Genomic DNA, 20964 nt, shown 5'->3' with positions numbered 1-20964 from the left:
TCAGAAGAGGGTTAGTTCTGCTGGGACTGGAGCTACTTAGACAGTGGTGAGCTGCCGTGTGAGTGCTAGGAATTGAACCCAGCTCCTCTGGAAGTGTAGTTGGTGCTCTTAACCGCTGAGCCATCTCTCTCGTCTTCTAGTCTCTTTTATTGTTGTTTATACATTGGTTTGTTCTAGGGCAATGGCTTTCTTTACTATTATATTTTTTTAATTTTACATCCCAACTGTGATTTCCCCTCCTCTCCTCCCATTCCCTCCCCGCAACTTCTCAGACTTCTTACATCACTTTTCATCTTGTAGGATAGTGCAGCAGTCCAGATTCTCTTAGAGATTTGTTTGCCTACTGAAGAGGAAAAGGCAAAAGGTGCCAGTCCAGACATCTCCCTCAGGAACGCTCACAGTGTCATTACCACCAGCACTCCAAACAAGGGAGTGGAGGAAGGAGAAGAGAATCTGCTCTGTAACCTCCGGGAAGTCCAGTGCCTTATCTGCTGCCTGCTGCACCAAATGTACATTGCAGACCCCAACATTGCTAAACTCGTCCACTTTCAGGTGCGTGCTCAAAGAGTAAGGTGGAATGTTTGAATTTCATGTTTTTCTTGAGGGCTTTATCTGTTAAATTAATAGATCATTTGAACACGAGAAAGGATCGTGGTCCTTTGCAATATATAGAAAACTACAAATTCCAAATACAATACTGATAAGATATTCAAATACTTTATCTGTGTTCTCTGTTCTAATGTATCAGGAAAGTGCATTTCCAGAGACAGTCGCAGACACTTGCTATTCAGAGCATTGCTATGCAGAGGAAGGGAAGCTTCACTTGTGCTTTTGTATTTGACTTCTCCCTTCTTCCTGAGACAGGGCTATCCATGTGAACTTCTGTCTCTGACGGTTGCAGGGATCCCATCTATGCACATCTGTCTGGATTTCATACCAGAGCTTATTGCCCAGCCTGAACTTGAAAAACAGGTAGTGACCATTTTAGAACTTGAAGAAAAACTTGATTACTTTTCAGTTGGCTATTAGAGAAAACATTTTATAATTTTTAGCACTTAAACTTTTCTAAAGAAATATGTAACATTTGGATTTTGTATTCCAGATATTTGCTATACAGCTGCTTTCTCATTTGTGTATCCAGTATGCATTACCCAAGTCACTTAGTGTGGCTCGCTTAGCTGTCAATGTCATGGGAACTTTGCTAACAGGTGTGTAGCCAATCAACCTCAACAGAAGCATCTAATAATGCTTACTACTATGTGTATTTTCTGAACTTTAAGACTTGGCAGCCTGTGTTTGTGTGAGTGTGTGTGTGTGTGTGTGTTTTCAAGACGGGGGTCTCACTATGTATGTTCCAGACAGCTCTCTCTGTCCTGGAACTCACTCTGTAGATCAGGCTGGCCTCAAACTCAACAGAGATCCACCTGCCTCTGCCTCCCAAGTGTTGGAATTAAAGGCGTGTGCTCCTATGCTCAATTTTTTGGTGTTTTTATGAGTCAATATAACACAGTATATGTTGCTGTTACTTTTACTTGTGCCATCCTTTGAATTACTATTCTTTTTTTTTTTTTTTTTTTTTTTTTTTGAGCTGAGGATTGAACCCAGGGCCTTGTGCTTGCTAGGCAAGTGCTCTACCACTGAGCTAAAACCCCAACCTGAATTACTATTCTTTTAAAAAATGTCATACTTACAAATATGATTTTTAGTGTGGAAGTATAGGTAGGCACTTTTGTGGGGTTTTTTTTGTGTGTGTCTCTCTCTATATATATGTTATAATACATTTTTAATAAATGAAAATAAAATCTGTAGAATTAGAACACAAATTAGAAATTACTAAGTGTGCTCGATTCCAGAAGAAAAATATTTGAAAATGTCATAAATAGCCAGGCGATAGTGGCTTACTCCTTTAATCTCAGCACTCAGGAAGCAGAGGTCTATGGAGCGAGTTCCAGGACAGCTAGGGCTACATAGAGAAACTCTATCTCAAAACAAAACAGTCATAAATTCATTAGCTATTTCTTTAAATTCTACAACGTATCATATATATATATATATGTGTGTGTGTGTGTATATATATATATATGCATATATTTTTTATTTTATTTATTTTTTGTTTTTTCAAGACAGGGTTTCTCTGTGTAACAGTTCTGGCTGTCCTGGAATTTGCTTTGTAGACGAGGCTGACCTCAAACTCACTGAGATCCGCCTGACTCTGCCTCCCAAGTGCTGGGATTAAAGGCATGTGCCACCACTGCCTGGCCATCTCCTGTATTTTAACCACCTTCTGGTTTGTAGAATAAAATGGTATAAAAACAAATTACTTAAAAAATATGAATATATTCAGTCCTTTAAAAGGTGTTCTCAGTGTTCACAGTGTTTCACAATAGTTTGTTCATTTTCTTTCTATTATTTTCACCTTCTGTTATAATAATTTATAGTGGTTAAGAGTTCATAGTGCACTCCAGGTGGTGGTGGCGCACGCCTTTAATCCCAGCAGAGGCAGAGGCAGGCGGATCTCTGTGAGTTCGAGGCCAGCCTGGTCTCCAGAGCGAGTTCCAGGAAAGGCGCAAAGCTACACAGAGAAACCCTGTCTCGAAAAACGAAAAAACAAAAAACAAAAAAAAGAGTTCATAGTGCATTTAGTCCCAGATTTACCACTAAGTGTTGCATGACTTGGAACAGCATTATTTTCCCCTCAGGACTGGAGATTAAGCACAGAGCCTTTGCATGTACTAGGCAAGAACTTTTCAAACTCAGACACCTGCTTGCCTCTGTCTCTCAAGGCCTGGGATCTTTGAAAAGAGTGCCACTATGCTGGGCTTTAAACAGCTTTTATACCTTCTCTAGAGTTTGCTTAAAGTTCCTCTCAGCTGCATGCACAGCTGTTGTGATACATTTGGGAGAACTAAGTGAAGTACTGAAAGCGCTGTACTTACCGCAGTGCTGGGATGTGGTAAATGTGGATCTTGATGGTGACTCATTAGTAGAGTGGGGGCTGTTAACATCGAGTGAGCAGCATCCTCTAAAGCATAGTTTTCCCAGCACAAAACACAGTATGAATTTGTTCTGAAGGTAAAACAAGTCATTCTGTTCCATTTCTTCCCGACAGTCCTGACACAGGCTAAGCGGTATGCTTTCTTCATGCCAACTCTTCCAAGTTTGGTCTCCTTTTGTCGAGCATTTCCTCCACTGTATGAGGACATTATGTCTTTGCTAATTCAAATAGGCCAAGTGTGTGCCTCTGATGTTGCCACTCAGACCAGAGACATTGATCCAATCATCACACGTAAGTGGTACCTCTTTTTCATTTTTGTTTCCTTTTTTAATGTTTCAAACAAGACCATATTCATTTCAGAATATCTTGCCTTAACTATCCTTTCTCCTCCCTTATTTTGTAGGTCTTCAACAAATAAAGGAGAAACCAAGCGGATGGTCTCAAATCTGTAAAGATCTGTCTTACAAAAATGGATCCAGGGACACTGGAAGCATGGATCCTGATGTCCAGCTCTGTCATTGTATTGAAAGCACAATAATTGAAATAATAAACATGAGTGTTAGTGGAATTTGAAAAAAAAAAAATGCAGCTGTTTGCTGCATATACCCAACAGGAACCTGGATTTTATGACAACTCTAAACTGAATGGAAATAGTGAAATCTTGGGAATTGCTGAAATGATTCAATTCAACATGAGTATAATTTAGAACTCTGAGAATTATACTTGCTTATGTTTGATTGGCATATCTTTGGATCTGCTCTGATGGTATGCTTATATTGTAGCAGCTGAACTTCTTTTCCATTGGGAATACGTTAAGAAACCCATTTCTAGAAAGGGATTGGGCCATGCACTTAGCTCGTGAAGTGAAGAAAGATTTCCAAGCCTTTAATTTTTTTTTATAAAAATGAGCCTGTGGCCGGGCGGTGGTGGCACACGCCTTTAGTCCCAGCACTCGGGAGGCAGGGGCAAGTGGATCTCTGTGAGTTCAAGGCCAGCCAGGGCTACAGAGCGAGTTCCAGGACAGGCTCCAAAGCTACAGTAGAAACCCTATCTTAAAAAAAAAAAAAAAAAAAAAAAAAAAAGCCTGTGGATATCCCTCATATTTGTGAGCTTTTAATAGTTTTCAACAAAGAGGGAATGAGAGGAAGGAGAAAGGAGAAAGGGATGTAGGGAAGGAATAATTCAGGAAAAATGACCAGTTAACTACTCAGAAATCTCACAGACTTGTAATGCAAGTTGTAGTAATGCAGGTTGGAACTCTAGTTTGTGAGAAACAGTAGTTAAGAAGGCTTTAATAAAGGCAGGTAAGCTAGGTGTGGTGGCGCACACCTTTAGATCCCAGCCCTGGGGAGAAGTCAGAGGCAGGTGGATCTCTGTGTTTGAGGCAGGCCTGGTCTATATAGTCAGTTAGTTCCAGGACAGCCAGAGTTACATAAAGAAATCCTGTCCAAAAAAAAAAAAAAAAAAAAAAAAAAAAGCCGAGTAAATGACTGCCTTGGAGTTACAGATGAAGATAAAAAGATTTCACATGTCTGCTTCAATTTTTCCTAATATATGAAGCCATATGTTTAAAGAGATACTTGAATAACTTGAAATTTTAAGATATTGATCGTAGTTACAGAAACATCTTTGTGCAAAGAATAACCTGAAAGTAAATTTCATTTATTCTTTTTTAAATTTATTTTTATAATGTTGTATTATCTAATTCTCAGAGGAGCAAAGATGTATCAAATGAATTTTAGAGCAATAAACCCCAATAGAGCTCTTGGTTCATCATCAGGAATATAACTCACATTTTATTTTGAGGAGATCTTTGAGTAAGAAAATACAGTGTTTGAACCTCAGGAAAAATTATAATGTGGAAAATACTGTGTTGCTGAAATTTGCAGTCCTCTTTTAGTAACTTCATGATTAAGTAGATGCATTCAGATAACCATAATCATTTTTAAAAATTAAGTAGCCAATGTAGAAGGTACTACTTTGCTCTCTGAGAAATACCTCAGTCATTTGCCGCCCCACTCAAAACAGACCTCTCATTGAAGAAGGTAGCAAGCTAAAAGGAAAGTTTGTCTTACAAAAAGAAATTTAGCCTCATCCTTTCCACTAACACCTAGTCACATCTTACTGTCCTTCTTTGACCCTGACCCTACCTCATGAAGGTGTTCTGTTCAAACCAGTTTATAGCAGTTTCCAATCATGAAGTGCATAGTATCATGCATGATGGAATATATATATATATATATAAACTTTTTATTAGATGCTTAATGTTCAATTAAGTAATTTTGATGTGAAGAGTAAAAGAATATGCTTTAAAGATATACCATAAAAATTTTCATATTTTTAAATGATGCAGTTTTGTAATCTCTTAAGATTAAATACAACTGCTCTTGTTTTGTTTTTAAATGAGGCCTTTCTGGAATGTTTTGTGTGAATAGTAGAATTCTTTAGGAATTCAGAAACGTTCAAAGTATGTTTTATAATGAAATGCAGCACACATTTCGTGGATTAATTTTCAAAGACTAGTCATGACCTACTGTGTTAAAGTAATAACAGGCTTTTTCATCCAATTTGTTGATAATGTAAATAAAATGTGTAAATAATACTAGTAAATGTTAATATTCATGTATCTTAAGTTAAGGTTATAAACTTTGTCACAATGTGATTTTTTTTATTGAAGTCAAACAGATGTGTGCAACTATTTTGAATATTGATTTATAAATATTCATTCTTTATCAACAAACTGTAGTTTTGTGTTTTATTCCACAAATGTTAATATAAAAGGGGACCAAGGGAGACTTAGGCCCTAGGACTGCCTGGTTCCAAGGCTTTAATGTATCTCTGTAAGGCCAAAGGAGAGTAATCTCTGGGAATCAACTGAAAGTCTTAGGAGTTCACATGAGAAAAATGAGGGTAGTTATTTAACAATTGGGAGAGTGTCAGGCTAAGTGGTATGCACCTTTAATCCCAACACTTGGGAGGTAGGTGGATCTCTTTGAGTTTGAGACCAGCCTGGTCTACATAGTGAGTTCCAGGACAGCCAGGAATACACAAGAGAGAGAGAGAGAGACAGAGACAGAGACAGAGAGACAGAGACAGAGAGAGACACACAGAGAGAACGAGAGAGAATCCTTTTAGCTGGGTATGGTAAAAAGTGCTTTTAATCCCAGCACTTGGGAGGCAGAGGCAAGGAGGATCTCTGTTGAGTTCAAGGCCAGCATGGTCTATATTGGGATCTCCAGGCCAGCCAAGGGTTATAAAGGACCCTGTCTCAGAAAAAGAAAAAAAAAGAATTAAGAGGGTTGGGGCTGTAGGTCATTGCTCAAACACTTGCTGAGCGTGTGTAAGCCCTGTGTTTGATGCTCAACAGTGCCAACAAACAAAAACCAAGAAGAGGGAAGTAACAATCTGGAGGTATTTGAGGGATTTCATAAATAATGCTTCAGCTCATTATAACAGTAAACCACTCCATCTTCAACATACTATCATGTTACTTAATTCCTAACATAATTTGGAATCTGCTTTGTTTGTTTTTAGTTTATTTTTTGAGGTTTCTTTTTATGTGTATGTACAGTGAGTGCCAGTGGAGGCCAGAAGAGGGCCATGGAACCCTAATCACTGGAGCCACCTTGTGGGTGCTGGGAATCAAACCTGGTCCTCTGCAAGAGTAGTTAGTGCCTGCTCTTAACCCTGATCCACCTCTTCAGCTCCTGGAATCTGCTTTTTTAAACACAATTTCACAGTGCACTTTTTTTTATTATTATTTTTTTTTTGGAAGCAGTTTATGGCCTTGATGGTGCACGCCTTTAATCCCAGCACTTGGGAGGCAGAGGCAGGTGGATCTCTGTGAGTTTGAGGCCAGCCTGGGCTAGAGTGAGTTCCAAGAAAGGTGCAAAACTACACAGAGAAACCCTATCTCGAAAAACCAACCCCTCCCCCCAAAAAAGTTTAATTATCATTTTATTGACTAATCTATTGAACTGATAAATCAGAAAATCAGAACTCTCTCCATTACTAGACTAAGGACTATATAACTTTTTAATGTTACAAAGAGACACTTGTCAAGTGAGGAATTAATCACTTTTAGATTATGTTTTTAGAATACATTTCGGGCACTGAGCTACTAGGTCAAAGGTAAATTTATTTTTTTTATGGTCATAAATTCCATCATTTTATGAAGATAAATCGAAAGCAAGGCAAACAGTCTTCTCTTGCTTCTTCTCGTAAACTACCTCACGGTTTTGCCTTTTGGGGTCACTAGTAGTAGTTGAGTAAAGTTTAGGCTACAAACAACAACGACAGCAATATATAATCTATATATATAATAAAAATATGATAATAGTAATGGCCAAAAATTAATTTGTCAACGTCAAGGTTAACCCTTATCTTTGAGGAAATTGTATTTCTTGGCAAGGAATAAAATGGTATGTTGGTCCGTAAGCCTTAGTGTTAGGTCGAAGTGATCTGGAGAGATTATCCGCCGCAGATTCTAATATCCGAGAAAGTCTTGACTATCACGGAATACTGTACCAGTTGTCATGTGACCTCACTTATTTCGGCACAGCAGTGGTACTTCTGGCACAGTTTGCTTCCCTTTCCCCGGCCCCCGTCTTTAGATGCTATATAACCTTAGGAAAGTTTAGTCACGTGATAAGACAACGGAGGAAAAATGTTTCCTTTTCGTTGGTCGCCGACCCTTGCAAATTAGTCTCCCAGTCATCAGAAAACTGACTGTCTAGGTTAAATCATCTGTTTCCAAAAGTGGTACGAGAGTTTTTCTTTCAAGCAGACCTGTAAGATCTGTTCCAGTATTTCTCGCTGAGGACGATCGCCTTCCGGTGCCGCCAAGTACTTTGAGGGGCTCTACTTATTTCGCAGGCTCCCATTGGGTGTTACAGCGTCGACTTCGCACGATGATTGGCTGTTTACTCTCCGGCCGCGACGTGATTGGCTGGCGTGCTCGGCGATTGGGCACCGGGAGCCGAGGGGCGGGAGGCGCGAATTCGTCCGTGTGGAGCCGCTGAGCTGCAGCGTTCAGGAGGAGGAGTGGCCGTGGCTGGGCACCTGGCCGCGCCTGACGCAGGTGAGGGGCACCTTTCCCACTCGTGAACTCCCCCCGAACGTCAGCATTTCCTTTTCTCCCGGAGCTGGAGCCAGCCGCAGGCGAGTGGGAAGGACGGCGGGGGGCAGGCGCCTGCAGTCCTGCGCTAGCGGGCTCAGGTCCTGCGGGACAGAGTCACTCGGCCGGGGCTTCCTTGACTGTGCGGGAGCTGGGCGCGTGGGGAAGGAGAGCTGAGGAGCAGGGGCCCTGTCCTTACCGTGTGCGGACGCAGGCCGGGAAGTAGCCCCAGCCCTCGGCCCCCGCAGTACTTCTAGGCGGGAGACAGATTTTTTTTTTTTTTAAAGAGACAGGATCTCACCCCGCAGTCCTGGCTTGCCTGGAACTGGCTATGTAGACCAGGCTGGCCTCGATTTCAGAGAGATCCTCTGCCTCCTGATTGTTGGGGGTCAAAAATCTGCACCACCACATCTGGAAGTTTGTTTCTCCTTGATGCACTCTACAAGGGAAGCTCCCACGTTTTGAGTGTTGCCACAGCTGCAGGCATAGATTGCCATCTAGGTTAATTTTAGTAAAACAGTATTGAGGTTTTGCTTCAGATTAAGAAATTAGAGTCCATTAACCCTCAGAGGTTTACAGATAGAATCAGTGATTGGATAATTTTTCTAAGAATCTTTTATTTATTCTTGGACAGTTTCATGATACAGTGTATCTTGATCATATGCATCCCTAGCCTATCCTTCACACTCCCCTGGACCCCTTCAGATGCCTTCTTCCACCTTCATGTTGCCCCACCCCCCACCCACTGAGTCCAGTTAGTCTTGTCTGCTGGAATGTTGACTGATGTCGGCTTGATTTTGTGCAGGTCTTGTCTGACAGAACAATATTTAAAACTGGAAAATATCTTTGAGGAGTGATTCTTTTGGCGCTCAGAGGTAGCGGTTAAAGTTGTTATTGACTTCATGATCTGTCTAACAATCTGTCTTAACCATCTCCATTCCCAGACTGAATTTACCATATATATATATTTTTTCACAGTTGCAAAAATTCTTCGGTCGGTGAAAGTGTCTGAGAGGTTAGGCAGATGCCAACAGTGGGATCCAAATCCATTTTCTTTCCATTGTAGTCTCCTGACTTCAGAATTACTGTGCTGGCCCAGGGAGCCGGCTCAATAGATAAAGGCACACCCGAGCCTGAAGACCTGTGTTTAATTCCTGGACCCACGTGGTAGAAGGAGAGACTCTACTCTGGCTCCAGCAAATTGTCTTCTAACTTCCACACACGTGCCAGGCCATGTGGGTCCTCCTTCTCCCCCAGTAAATTAAAAGATGGTTAAGAAATTAAAAATGTTACTGTGGAAAGTTACTTTCTCCTTTACAATGGTTTTAAAATAAGGTATTATTGCAGAGAAGAATTTTTTTGACCGTAGAAGTAAAATGATAGGTCACAGATACATCCTCCGCTTCTTGACTGCTTGTCCGTTCCTCTCTTCTTCTGGGTGGGAAAGTGTGAAAAGGGAAATAGGAATGTTCAGACTCAGAGAAAAGAGAGTGGGCTAGGGGACGCAGAGCTTCTTCAGCAGTCTGTCCTTCTGAAGTTGATGCTGGGCCGTCTGAGTTGTTCCAGGGACTTGTGCGTCTTCTGCCACATACTGGGTGCTTCTCCGTTATTTTATTTAACCTTTACAGCAGTCCTCTCGGGGTGATTCTGTTGCTATTCTTATTTTGCACTTGAGGATGTGGAGTCCTAGAAAAGTTAAGTGATTTGCCTGAAGTCACATAACTAATCTGTCATCGAGTAGTAGTGCCAGATCCAGGTGACGGTCAGACTCTGGTACCTGATCTTGACCCCGAGATTTATTTACAGGACTAGGAAATTGTTTGCTTCCATTGCTTTGGTATACGCTCTTATTAATCGCAGTTTTTATTGTCAGACTTCTGTTCTGTTGCTAGGTGTCTGGCTTCCCATGAATGAGATTGTTTCAATACTTTATTATAAATACTTTTTATTTGTATGGGTGTGCCAGGGAAACACAGCTTCTTGCAGAAGCCGGAGAAGGGTGTGAGATCCCTTGGAGCTGGAGTTACAGGCATTTGTAAACTGCCTAATGTGGGGGCTGGGAATCTACCTTAGTTCCTCTGGAAGAGCAGCAAGTGCTCCTAACTTGTTGCGCCATCTCTCCAGCCCCTCAGTGTTGGTTTTATTGTTTTTCTTGCAGTGACGTATCTAAAGTCAAGAAGAAAGCAAAATGTCTTCCTCAATGTCATCGGAATACACTATTGGTGGGGTGAAGATTAACTTTCCTTGTAAAGCTTATCCAGCACAGCTTGCTATGATGAGTTCTGTAAGTATTTTACATCAGTTAAGTCTTTATTAAGATGCTGTAGCTCATGATTCCAAGTATACATTGAATTTGTAACTGTTCTCAGGTACAAAATGAGGGCTACTATTTGCTGGATTCATTTGGAAGAGCACCTGCTTTTTGGAAAGTAATATCCATAACTCCTAAGCTGTATATGTTTGGTTAGGATATAAAGAAGAACATCTAAAAAGCACTCTCAGCTCCTTTGATTTTAGTGTGCGTGTGTGCGCATGTGTGTGTGTGTGTGTGTGTGTGTGTGTGTGTGTGTGTGTGTGTGAGAGAGAGAGAGAGAGAGAGAGAGAGAGAGAGAGAGAGAGAGAGAATGTGTCTGTGTTGAGTATCCTCAGTCACTCTCTACCTTTTTCTTTTGAGGCATAGTCTCAGCTGAATCTGGAACTTGGTTTCCGTTGTTGTTTTTGGCTGGGCTGACAGTCTGCAAGCCCTCTATCTCCTATCTCTGCCCACTGTAGTGCTGGGCGTATGGGTCTGTGGACCTCAAACAGAGCTTGTTAGATGCCTTCTAGGGATCCAGACTCTGGTCCACACACTTGTACAGCTGATGGTCTTTACACTCAGTATATTTTGGTGAATGGTTCTAAGACCCAACTTGGATAACAAAATCTGTAGATGTGCAATTCCTTTATGTAAAATGGTGCACTATTTGTAGATAGTCCACAAGTAAGTTTCCCATAGACTTTTAAATCATCTTCAGATTGCTTACCCTGCTTGATATAAATGCTATGTAAATAATTGTGATATTCACAATTATGTATTAGATATTTAGGGAATAATAAGCCTGCATGTTTAGTACGGATGCAATTTTTGTTTTTCTGAATAATTTCAAATGTACTTATCCTTAACAATGTAGAGTATTTTACATATGTTTAAGCTTTGTGAATGAAATATTGTACTTTTTTTTTGGTTTTTGGAGACAGGCTTTCTCTGTGCAGTTTTGGTGCCTTTTCTGGAACTCACTCTGTAGCCCAGGCTGGGCTTGAACTCACAGAGATCTATCTGTCTTTGCCTCCTAAGTGCTGGGATTAAAGGTATGCGCCACCACTGCCTGTCCATATATATATATATATATATATTTTTTTTTTTTTTTTTGATGATTGTGATAGTTATCATCAACTTGACAACTTAGAATCATCCAGGGAAAGAATCTCAATCAAGAATTGTCTACCTTGGGTTTGTGGGCATGTCTGTGAGAGATTATCTTTTTTTTTCAGTGTGTGTGTGTGTGTGTGTGTGTGTGTGTGTGTGTGTGTGTGTGTGTGTGTTAGTTTGCCTGTATGTATATATGTGCACCATGTACATGCCTGGTGTTTGAGGTGGCCAGAAAAAGGTACTGGGTACCTGGAAATGGAGTTACATACGGTTGTGAGCTTCCATGCTGTGTGCTGGGAATTCAACCCAGGCCCTCTGTAAGAACAGCTGGAGTTCTTAATTGACGAGCCATCTCTCCTGCCCCTGTAGGGGATTGTCTTAACTGATGTGAGAAGACCCAGGCCACTTTGGGCAGCACCATTCCTTAGACAGGGGGTCCTGAACTGTGAAGGGTGGAAAACTAGACCTCAGCACAAGGAAACGAATATGTGCATTCATTTCTCTGCTCTTGACTATGGATGTAAGCCCTTGCCATGGTGACTTCCCTGTTCTGATGGACTGTAACCTGGAATTGTACACAGAATATAAATCCCTTTCCCCCTATGTTATTTTTTGTCAAAGTATTATATCACAGCCACAGAAATGAAGGTAGAATAGTGGTGGTAGGGTGATCACAGAGCTTCATGATGCTAGGCAAGTACTCTTCTCCTGAGCTGTATCCCTAACAATTGTTTTATTTTTTCCATTGGAACATTATATTTAAGATATATCTTCATTGGTTATTAAATCATTTTAATTCCAGTATGGCATTTTATTGTATGGCTAGCATAATCTGTCCATTTTCCTGCTGGTGGTATTTAGGTTGCTCATAATCTCTTGGAATTAGCAAAAAATGCTATTATGAACTGTCTTATACCTATTTCTTTCTTTCTTTTTTTTTTTTTTTTTTTGTTTTTGTTTTTTTTTTTTTGAGACAGGGTTTCTCTGTGTAGCTTTGTGCCTTTTCCTGGAACTCACTTGGTAGCCCAGGCTGGCCTTGAACTCACAGAGATCCGCCTGCCTCTGCCTCCCGAGTGCTGGGATTAAAGGCGTGCACCACCACCGCCTGGCTTACACCTATTTCTTATGTTCACGTAGGAAGGGTTTAGGGTGTGTACTTAGCGATGGACTTAGTGGACTTGGACATCTTCATTTTACATTTTTGATTTTTTTCTAACATTTTTATTGATTCTTTGGGAATTTCACATCATGTACCCCAACCCCCCTTCCCCCCCCAAGACCCCCTCAAATCAATCCAAAACAAAACAAACAAACAAAAACCCTCCGCCTCACTCTTTCCAGCACTTCTTCATTCATCCTTGTTGCATTGAGAGCTGTGGTGTGTCATGCAGTATACCCTTTTGTCCAATCAGCCCCACTGACAAAATGCTCATTGTAATGAGTCTTCTAGTTCAAAGCCTCTGGTGCACATTCATCACTGGACTCTCGGATATCTTGCTGTTGCCCTAACTCATGGCGATCCTGCAATTTTTGATCCACAGGACCAGTCCCTTCATACATTCCTACAGGTCATAGATGGGAGAGATGTTAGGTTCTAACAATTAGTCTTTCCATTAGTGGTATTGCTCATTAAGTTTTTTTCTCATACACATGCATAGGTATTAGTGTATTACGGTCCTTTTTTTTCCTTTGTTTTTTTGATTACTTTTATGTGTATGAATGTTTTGCCTGCAGGTATATCTGTGTACCTCATGTGTGCCTGAGGCCTGAGGAGGCCAGAATAGGGCATTGGATCTCCTGGAACTGGAGTTAGAGGCAGTTGTAAGCTGCCACATGTGAATGGGAATTGAACCTGGATCTTCTGCAAGAGCAACATCTGCCCCTAACTGCTGAGCCACCTCTCCAGCACATATTACAGTTTTATAGAAGCAATTTGTGGCTGTATAATTAAATATAAGTTGCTTATTTAATTTTTTTTGTGTGTGTGTTTGATGTACTCATAAAACCAGCAGACTGTGAGGGAGAAGTAAAGGAGTAAAGTGTAGGTTAACAGAATTTGGTTCTTCCTTATGCTCTTACTGTCTCCTGGGGTGCTTCCTCACCCTTCTGTGCTATTCTGTTCATGTTGAGAGAGCTGATAAGTAATCGATTATTGTTTTCTTTTTTTAAAAATGATCTCTTTGTCCACAGATTGTCAGGGGGCTAAACAGTAGTCAGCATTGTTTGTTGGAGAGCCCCACAGGGAGTGGAAAAAGTTTAGCCTTACTTTGTTCTGCGTTAGCATGGCAACAATCTCATATTGGTAAGTAGTTCTCATAAAAAATTATTGTGTTTATTTTGTGTGTGCATATATGTGTGGGCACGTGTGCTATGGTATGGACGTCAGAGGACGAATTGCAGGAATCACTTCCCTCCTGCCACTGTATGGGTCTGGCGTACTGAACTCTGGTCATCAGGCTCAGTGACAAGTGTGCCTTTCCCTGCTGAACAATTACCAGCCCCAGGTAATATAGTACACTGTATCTAGACTGGCTCAAACATTGTTCTAACTGATTTAAATAATCTCTGTCAAGACATTTCTTCAAGATGTATCACCTGTGCCAGGCATGGTAGTGTGTACATATATAATTCCAGCATTCAGGAGCCAAAGGCAAGAAGATTGCTATAGGTTCAAGGCCAGTCTGGTCTATATACAAGTTTCAGGCCAGCCAAGGCTACACAACAACCCCGTCCCAAAATAAAACAAAATGTTACAAGTCTTCTGAAAGAAGTTGAATACATCAAAATTAATTTTTAAATAATATTAACACAATTTAGTCCTTTTACTTGGTCATGCAGAGTGTATGTGAATATTTTAGAGGTTTAGAGTTCTTATGAAAATGACGAGATGATAATCTGTGTCTAAGAAATAGGAGCTAGAGCCCCGATGGTGCTGATGCATATACTAATTGCTTGAATATATCCTTGAATATATTTGCTCATCTGACTTTTTGTTATTTTATGTGCATTTGTGTGACGGTGTCAGATTCCCTGAAACTGGAGTTACAGACAGTTGTGGGCTGCCATGTGGGTGCTGGGAATTGAACCCCAGTCCTCTGGAAGGGCAGCCAGTGCTCTTAACTGATGAGCCATTTCTCCAGCCCCCTTATATAACATTAAGATATGGACTGTATGAAGAAGAAAACATATAAACCTGGAGTAGTGGTACATGCCAGTAAGCTTAGTACTTCGGAGGTTGAAGAGGAGGTCAGTGAGTTAAAGGCCAGCCTGGGCTACAACCCACAGAACCAGGAAGGCTATGTGGCAGGGGGGACCCTAGGATGACTGTGGCTTAGAATAAGTTTTGGGTTTACTCAAAATAAATAAATAAATAAATAAATAAATAAATAAATAAATAAATAAATAAAAAACAAACAACAACAACTACAAAAGGCTAGCCTGGGCTACATAGCAAGACCCTACCTTTAAATAAATGGGTAAACAACAGATACTTGTTGCTCTGCTCATTTGAACACCAGATAAATAGACGCCTGTTATAATCACGATTGCATGAATTTCTGTTATGTCCCATTACGTTGATTGTTGCCAGAGCTGCACAGTGAGACCTTGTCTCAAAAAATAAATTTGGCTAGGATTGAGCATGCACCCCTGCATCCCTAGCACTCAGGAAGCTGAGGCCAGAGAGTCAGGAGCTTAAAGGAAGCCTGGGATCTGTCTTAAAAAACCAAACTCAAGTCCTGGGTGAGGGGTGTAGTTCAGTGATACAACACTTTCCTAGCATGTGCAAGGGCCAGGATTCAGTACTTAGAACTTCCAATAAATAAATAAAAATGAATATGCCCATATAACAAAAGATACTGGGGTACTGGCTCCCAATGCACCCTTTCCAACGGTGAGTCCTGGACTCAAATGTAAATTCCTACAGGTCATTTTTAATTACTGTTTCTTTTTGCAAAAACAGGTTTCGAGGTAAAATCTATTTGTAATTGTTTCATGTATTTGCTGATAAGCTTGTGTATGATTGTTTTTTTTTTATTAAAGTATGATATCATCTGGGTAAACACAAAATTGGTATTAATATTTACTTGATGAAAAACTTTAATTTTTTTTAAAGATTTATTTTTATTTTCAATTATGTGTGTCTAGGTTTATGTAAGGTGCTCACAGAGGGCAGGAGAGAGTATTAGAGGACCTGGAGCTAGAGTGACGGGGTTGTGGACTTCCCCATGGTTATGCTGGAAACTGAACTTGGGTTCTCTGGGAGAGTGGGAAATGCTCTTAACCTCGACCATCTTTCCAGCCCCAAGACTTTGTAATCTTAATAACAATCTGAAATAGAGTCTTGAATATTTTTCAGGTATATAAATAGATAAGTCTGACCTAAAGTAGTAGAAGAATGTGAAGTTAGTCACAGGTGTGTATATGTGTATAGATGCATTAATAAAGGAAATGTTTGGGCTGACCTCTAAGCCTGGTGACCTGCTTTCAATCCCTAGAATCCACCTGGTGGGAAAAGAGAACTGACTCCTGAAAGTTATCTTCTGACCTCCACATGCACACCGTGGCATGTACACACATATACATAAACAAATGTAATAAAAAAGAAATGTTTATGTTACTGGTAGAATGTGGTAATAAGGGATGGGCAAGATGGCTCAGTAGTCAGGGTGCTCACTACCAGTTCTGATGACCTGAGTTTCATCCCTGGAACTACAGGGTAGAGGGAGAAAGCTGACTCCTGCAGATTGTCCTCTGTTCTCCACACCATCCCATGGCATGTGTACCCGCTTCCCCACATTAACACAGGCAAATGGTAAAATAAATGTAAATAAAGACTGTTAAAAAGAAAACATTTTGTGATCTTTTGATTTTCCATTTTGATTATCATTGGTGTCATTCTTTGGGGGAAAGTGACATTTTTAGTTAATAATTGAAATTTAATGACAGTTATCTGGGAGATGTTTTTGTGTTGCAAATGAGTAAACAATGTAAAAAACATTTAGTTTGTTTTCCTTTTATTTCTTTCTTTCTTTTTTTTTTTTTTTTTTTTTTTGGTTTCTCGAGACAGGGTTCCTTTGTGTAGCCCTGGCTGTTCTGGAACTCACTCTGTAGACCAGGCTGGTCTTGAACTCACAGAGATACACCTGCCTCTGCCTCCCAAGTGCTGGGATTATAGGCATGCACCACCACTCCCAGTTCCTTTTTCTATTATTATTTATTATTATTATTATATGCTAGTTATAAACAATGGGTTTCATTATGAGATTTTTATACATGTATATAGTGTGCCTTTATGTTTGCCTTTTTTTTTTCTCCTGAGGCAGGGTTTTGCTATATAGTCTGGGCTGGCTTTCAGCTGCCTTAGCCTCCCAAATGCTGGGATTACAGGTATGCATGACCATGCTTGTATATGATTAGCTTTTCAAAAAGTATATGAGTTCTGTAATTATATATCACGTGGGCATAAATTAAAAAGTATCTTTTTTTATTTCATGTGTGTGAGTATATTTTCTTGCATGTCTATATACCACACGCATGTCTGGTGCTTGATGAAATCATTGGGCCATCTGGAACTGGAGTTGCAGATGGTTGTGAGTTGCTGTGTGGGTGTGGGGAACTGAACTGGGATCCCCTGAAAGAGCAGCAAATGCTCTTAACAGCTAAGCCATCTCTTCAGCCCCCATATTGTAATTTTAAAATTATATTTAGGTATCTTAATTACCTTTTCATTGGGTTTGAATATTGTCTTAAAATGTGCTTTGATACTTGTATCAGAAAGTGTAGGTGAATGTGTAGGTGGTAGAATGTTTCTATTTGATTTGATTCTTTTGTTTGCTTGTTTGTTTTTGAGACAGAGTTTCCCTGTGTAGGCCTGGCTGTCCTGGAACTCATTCTGTAGACCAGGCTGGCCTTAAACCCAGAGTTCCACCTGCCTCTACCTCCCGAGTGCTGGGACTAAAGGTGTGGGCCACCTCACCAAGCCTGAATATTTCTATTTGAAATAGAAGTATAATGTGAGGCTGGGTGTGGTGGTTCACATCTTTAATTCCAGCACTCAGAGGCAGAGGCAAGTGTATCTCTGTGAGTTCAAGGTCAGCCTGTTCTACTTAGTGAGTTCTATGACAGCTAGGGCTTTGTTAGAAAGACCCTGTCCCAAAAAAAGAAAAAAAAATAAGGATAATGTGAACTGTGGCAATCCTTATCTTTAGTATTTTGGATACTGAAATTTCAAGTTCTTCCTTTAGGGAAATAGCAATAATGAAGCATATACTTTTCATCTTTGTTTCTGCCCCTTTTGCTTGATTTTGAAAGAAAATGTGAATATAAATAAATACAAAAGTGGTTGTACTTTTAATTACATTATTAATCTTCATTATTTTGTTTTAATAGTTTATACATTGATAACATTTCTGAACACACTGCGGGCATAGTTTTCTCTTCCGTCCTGATTCGATATTGTCGATAAGGTTTATATAGATTGTTTCTCTTAATTTAATCTTGTAACCTGGGAAACTTCTCATCATTGGTGAACTGAGGTGGTTGCTTACTGTAGCTGAAAAGAAAATTACTATTTATTAGTTTTATGGTAAATAGAGGTGTTTTTTTTTTCTAGGAAAGCCAGTGGATGAGGGCTTAAATAAAAAGCCTGAGGTGCCATCATCATGTTGTTGCACATGCCATTCAAAGAATTTTACTCACAGTGACATGAGCACGGGCACGTCACCTCATTTCAGTAGTCCAAGCAAGCTGTCTGAAAGAAATGGGACTTCGTCACCCTGTCGAGGTAAATTATCTTCTGCTTGTGCCGGTTGGAATCTGTAAGGGATCCTTCCTTAGTTATTACCTCTCTGAAGCTTAATTCAGATAAATTTAGCTAGTATGATTAATTTTTCTGAAATTCCTGTTTTAGAAATTTATTTATTTTGTGTGGGAGCCCACAAAGGCTTCCTAGTCAGATCTGAGCTTGCTTTACCCAGCAGGGCTGCATTAGGGGATGGCTGGACCACGTGCAGGGTCACTAGGTGCCTAGGATGGTCTAATAAGCTTGGCTGTGCTGGGGGAGGTCATTTGCTCTACCCCTTTGCATTCCTTTAAAAGCCCTTTAATAAAGACAGAAGGGGCTGGTGGGTTTTGACCCAGACCCTCCTGAGGCTATCCTGTGTTTTCTTATTAGTGAAATTATTAAGGCCACTCCACATAGTTAAAAGGGAGGTTTATTTTGTGGGGTGACTTACAAGTGAAGGGATAGGTTACAGCGTCTGGACAAGGTGTAGCGCAGTCTGGCTGTGTTCTCTGGAGAACTCTGTTCCGTCTACCTCCAGTGTCCAGGGTCCAGGAACCAAGAGCACTGGCACATCTGGATCTCGGGTCCTCTCTTGGCCCCGCCTTGTAGGCGTGAGTGACAGTTACCTAAGCCTCAATGGGGGTTGGAACTTCCAGGTCAAGGTTGGAATGGCTACCCACTACATTTTCTAGCTGTCTCTCTCTCTGTCCTTCTATCTACATATTCCTTATTTCTCCCTGCTCAAGAGCACCCCGGGAGAAAAAGTGGGGGCAGGCCCCCCACAATTTTGAATGTATGAGTATTTTGTCTGCAGTGTGTGTCTGTGTTCCCTGTGTATTCCTGACAGCCTCAAAAGCCCTAGGACTGGAATTTCAGATGCCCGGAAATCCTTTAATTATATTTATCTTTCTGTGTGTGTGTGTGTGTGTGTGTGTGAATGTGAATGGGTATGTGTGCCACAGCATCCGTGTGGTGTCAGAGGGCCACTTGCTGGTGTCAGTTCTCTCCTTCCACCATGTGGGTCCTAGTGCAGGTCACTGGTCTTGAGCACATGTGCATTTACTCACTGAACCTCTTTGAAATTCTTTCAATTATGTTTATTTATTTTCCGTGTTGGTTATGGAACTTTAAGCTTCATGCATGTCAGTCAAAGAATGTGCTTTGAACTGAACAATGTGCCCTAATGGAATAATTGTACCATAACATTGACTGCTCAAAAACTTGAAATTTTGCCGGGTGGTGGGGTGTGGGGTGGCGGTGGCGGCGGCGGCGGCGGTGGCGGTGGCGGTGCACGCCTTTAATCCCAGCACTGGGGAGGCAGAACGAGGCGGATCTCTGTGAGTTCAAGGCCAGCCTGGTCTACAGAGCTAGATCCAAGACAGGTACCAAAAGAGAAATGGTACACAAGAGAAACCGTGTCTCAAAAAAAAGCAGAAAACTTGGACTTTTTTGTGTTCTCACTTTAATTAATGAATTATCTTAGTGGGTTAAACCCCAATTAGTCTTGTCTGTGTTGTCTTCTGTCACCGTTGATGTACTTTGTGGGTTTTTTTTTGGTTTTTCCGAGGCAGGATTTCTCTGTGTAGCTTTGGAGCCTTTCTTGGAACTTACTCTGTACCCCAGGCCTTGAACTCACAGAGATCTGCTTGCCTCTACCTCCCAAGTTTTGGGATTAAAGGTGTGCACTACCACCACCCAGCTGTATTTTTTTCAAGTCAAAAGTCTGTGACAACTCCTAATTTAACAAACTTATTGCTTGTAGGTGGACTTTTCTTTCCCACTCTCCAGTTCCCAAATAACGGGTACAGAGATTTAATATAAATTATAAATGCTCTGCTAATAGCTCAGGCTTATTACTAACTAGTTCCTATACTTAAATTAACCCATTTCTATCTGTATTGCCATGTGGCTCATGGCTTTATCTGTCCTCCAGCATGTCTTGCTCTCCTGCATCTCCAGGCAATCTCTCACTCTGCCAGTGTTCTTCCAAGTGTTCTTAGCCTGGTTTTCCCACCTCACCTTATCCTGTCTAGCTACTGGCCAGTCAGCTTCTTTATTAAATCAATCACAGTTGCGCATATATTCAGTGTAAAAGAATATTCCACAGTTCATGCTATTTTTTTTCTAAAAGCATGGTTGTTAGATTTTTTTCCCCCCTGCAATAAGGTATTTTTAGAAATAAAGAATTTTAAAATTAAGTTACCTCTTTTTTTCAGATATTAATATTACATAGTTAATAGCTACAGTAGGTACAGTATAAACATATCTTTATATGACGGGAAACAAAAAAAATTCATGTTTCTCATTGGGTTGCCATGTTAGCTTTATTGAGATGGTGTGGAATGAAACTTAAAACATTAGGGGTGTGCTTGTGAGTGGAGATTTTCAACACTTATCTCTTGATGTTTCCAGTTTTCTTAAATTTGAACCATTCTTGCATGTTTGGTGTTCTCACTGATACTGTATTTTAATCTCTTGTTTACAGTGCTATGGATTGAACCTAGGGCCAACCCCAGCCCCAGCTTGGAGTTGGAGTTGATAGTATGACGAGTGGTGAACATTTTACACATTTATGGGTTCTTAGGAATGACGTCTGTAGTGAATTGCCTGTTTAGATAGTTTTCTCTGTGCTGATTTCTGAGAGTCGACCCTCTCGTTTC

At 40.6% G+C, this 20964-nt stretch overlaps 2 protein-coding genes across 3 annotated transcripts in view; both read left to right on the top strand.

Annotated features, from left to right (window-relative positions):
* Positions 1-3952, top strand: part of Ints2 (integrator complex subunit 2) — a 51409-nt gene extending 47457 nt beyond the window's left edge. For both annotated transcript variants that reach the window (XM_037201612.1, XM_028878290.2), the window contains exons 21-25: positions 301-552; positions 865-972; positions 1103-1208; positions 3110-3286; positions 3399-3952. In XM_037201612.1, coding sequence (XP_037057507.1) covers positions 301-552; positions 865-972; positions 1103-1208; positions 3110-3286; positions 3399-3568 — 813 coding nt within the window. In that variant the 3' untranslated portion in view covers positions 3569-3952. The remainder of the gene's footprint in view (positions 1-300; positions 553-864; positions 973-1102; positions 1209-3109; positions 3287-3398) is intronic.
* Positions 3953-7885: 3933 nt separating this feature from the next.
* The window catches only part of Brip1 (BRCA1 interacting protein C-terminal helicase 1), a 143595-nt gene continuing 130516 nt past the window's right edge, over positions 7886-20964 (top strand). Inside the window, exons 1-4 of the mRNA XM_028878291.2 lie at positions 7886-8075; positions 10270-10395; positions 13711-13822; positions 18134-18304. Of these exons, the coding sequence (XP_028734124.1) occupies positions 10300-10395; positions 13711-13822; positions 18134-18304 (379 nt within the window). The 5' untranslated portion in view covers positions 7886-8075; positions 10270-10299. The remainder of the gene's footprint in view (positions 8076-10269; positions 10396-13710; positions 13823-18133; positions 18305-20964) is intronic.

This window comes from Peromyscus leucopus, chromosome 8b, assembly GCF_004664715.2.
Source record: "Peromyscus leucopus breed LL Stock chromosome 8b, UCI_PerLeu_2.1, whole genome shotgun sequence".
Taxonomy (NCBI): domain Eukaryota; kingdom Metazoa; phylum Chordata; class Mammalia; order Rodentia; family Cricetidae; genus Peromyscus; species Peromyscus leucopus.
This window is presented reverse-complemented; position numbering and strand designations above follow the sequence as displayed.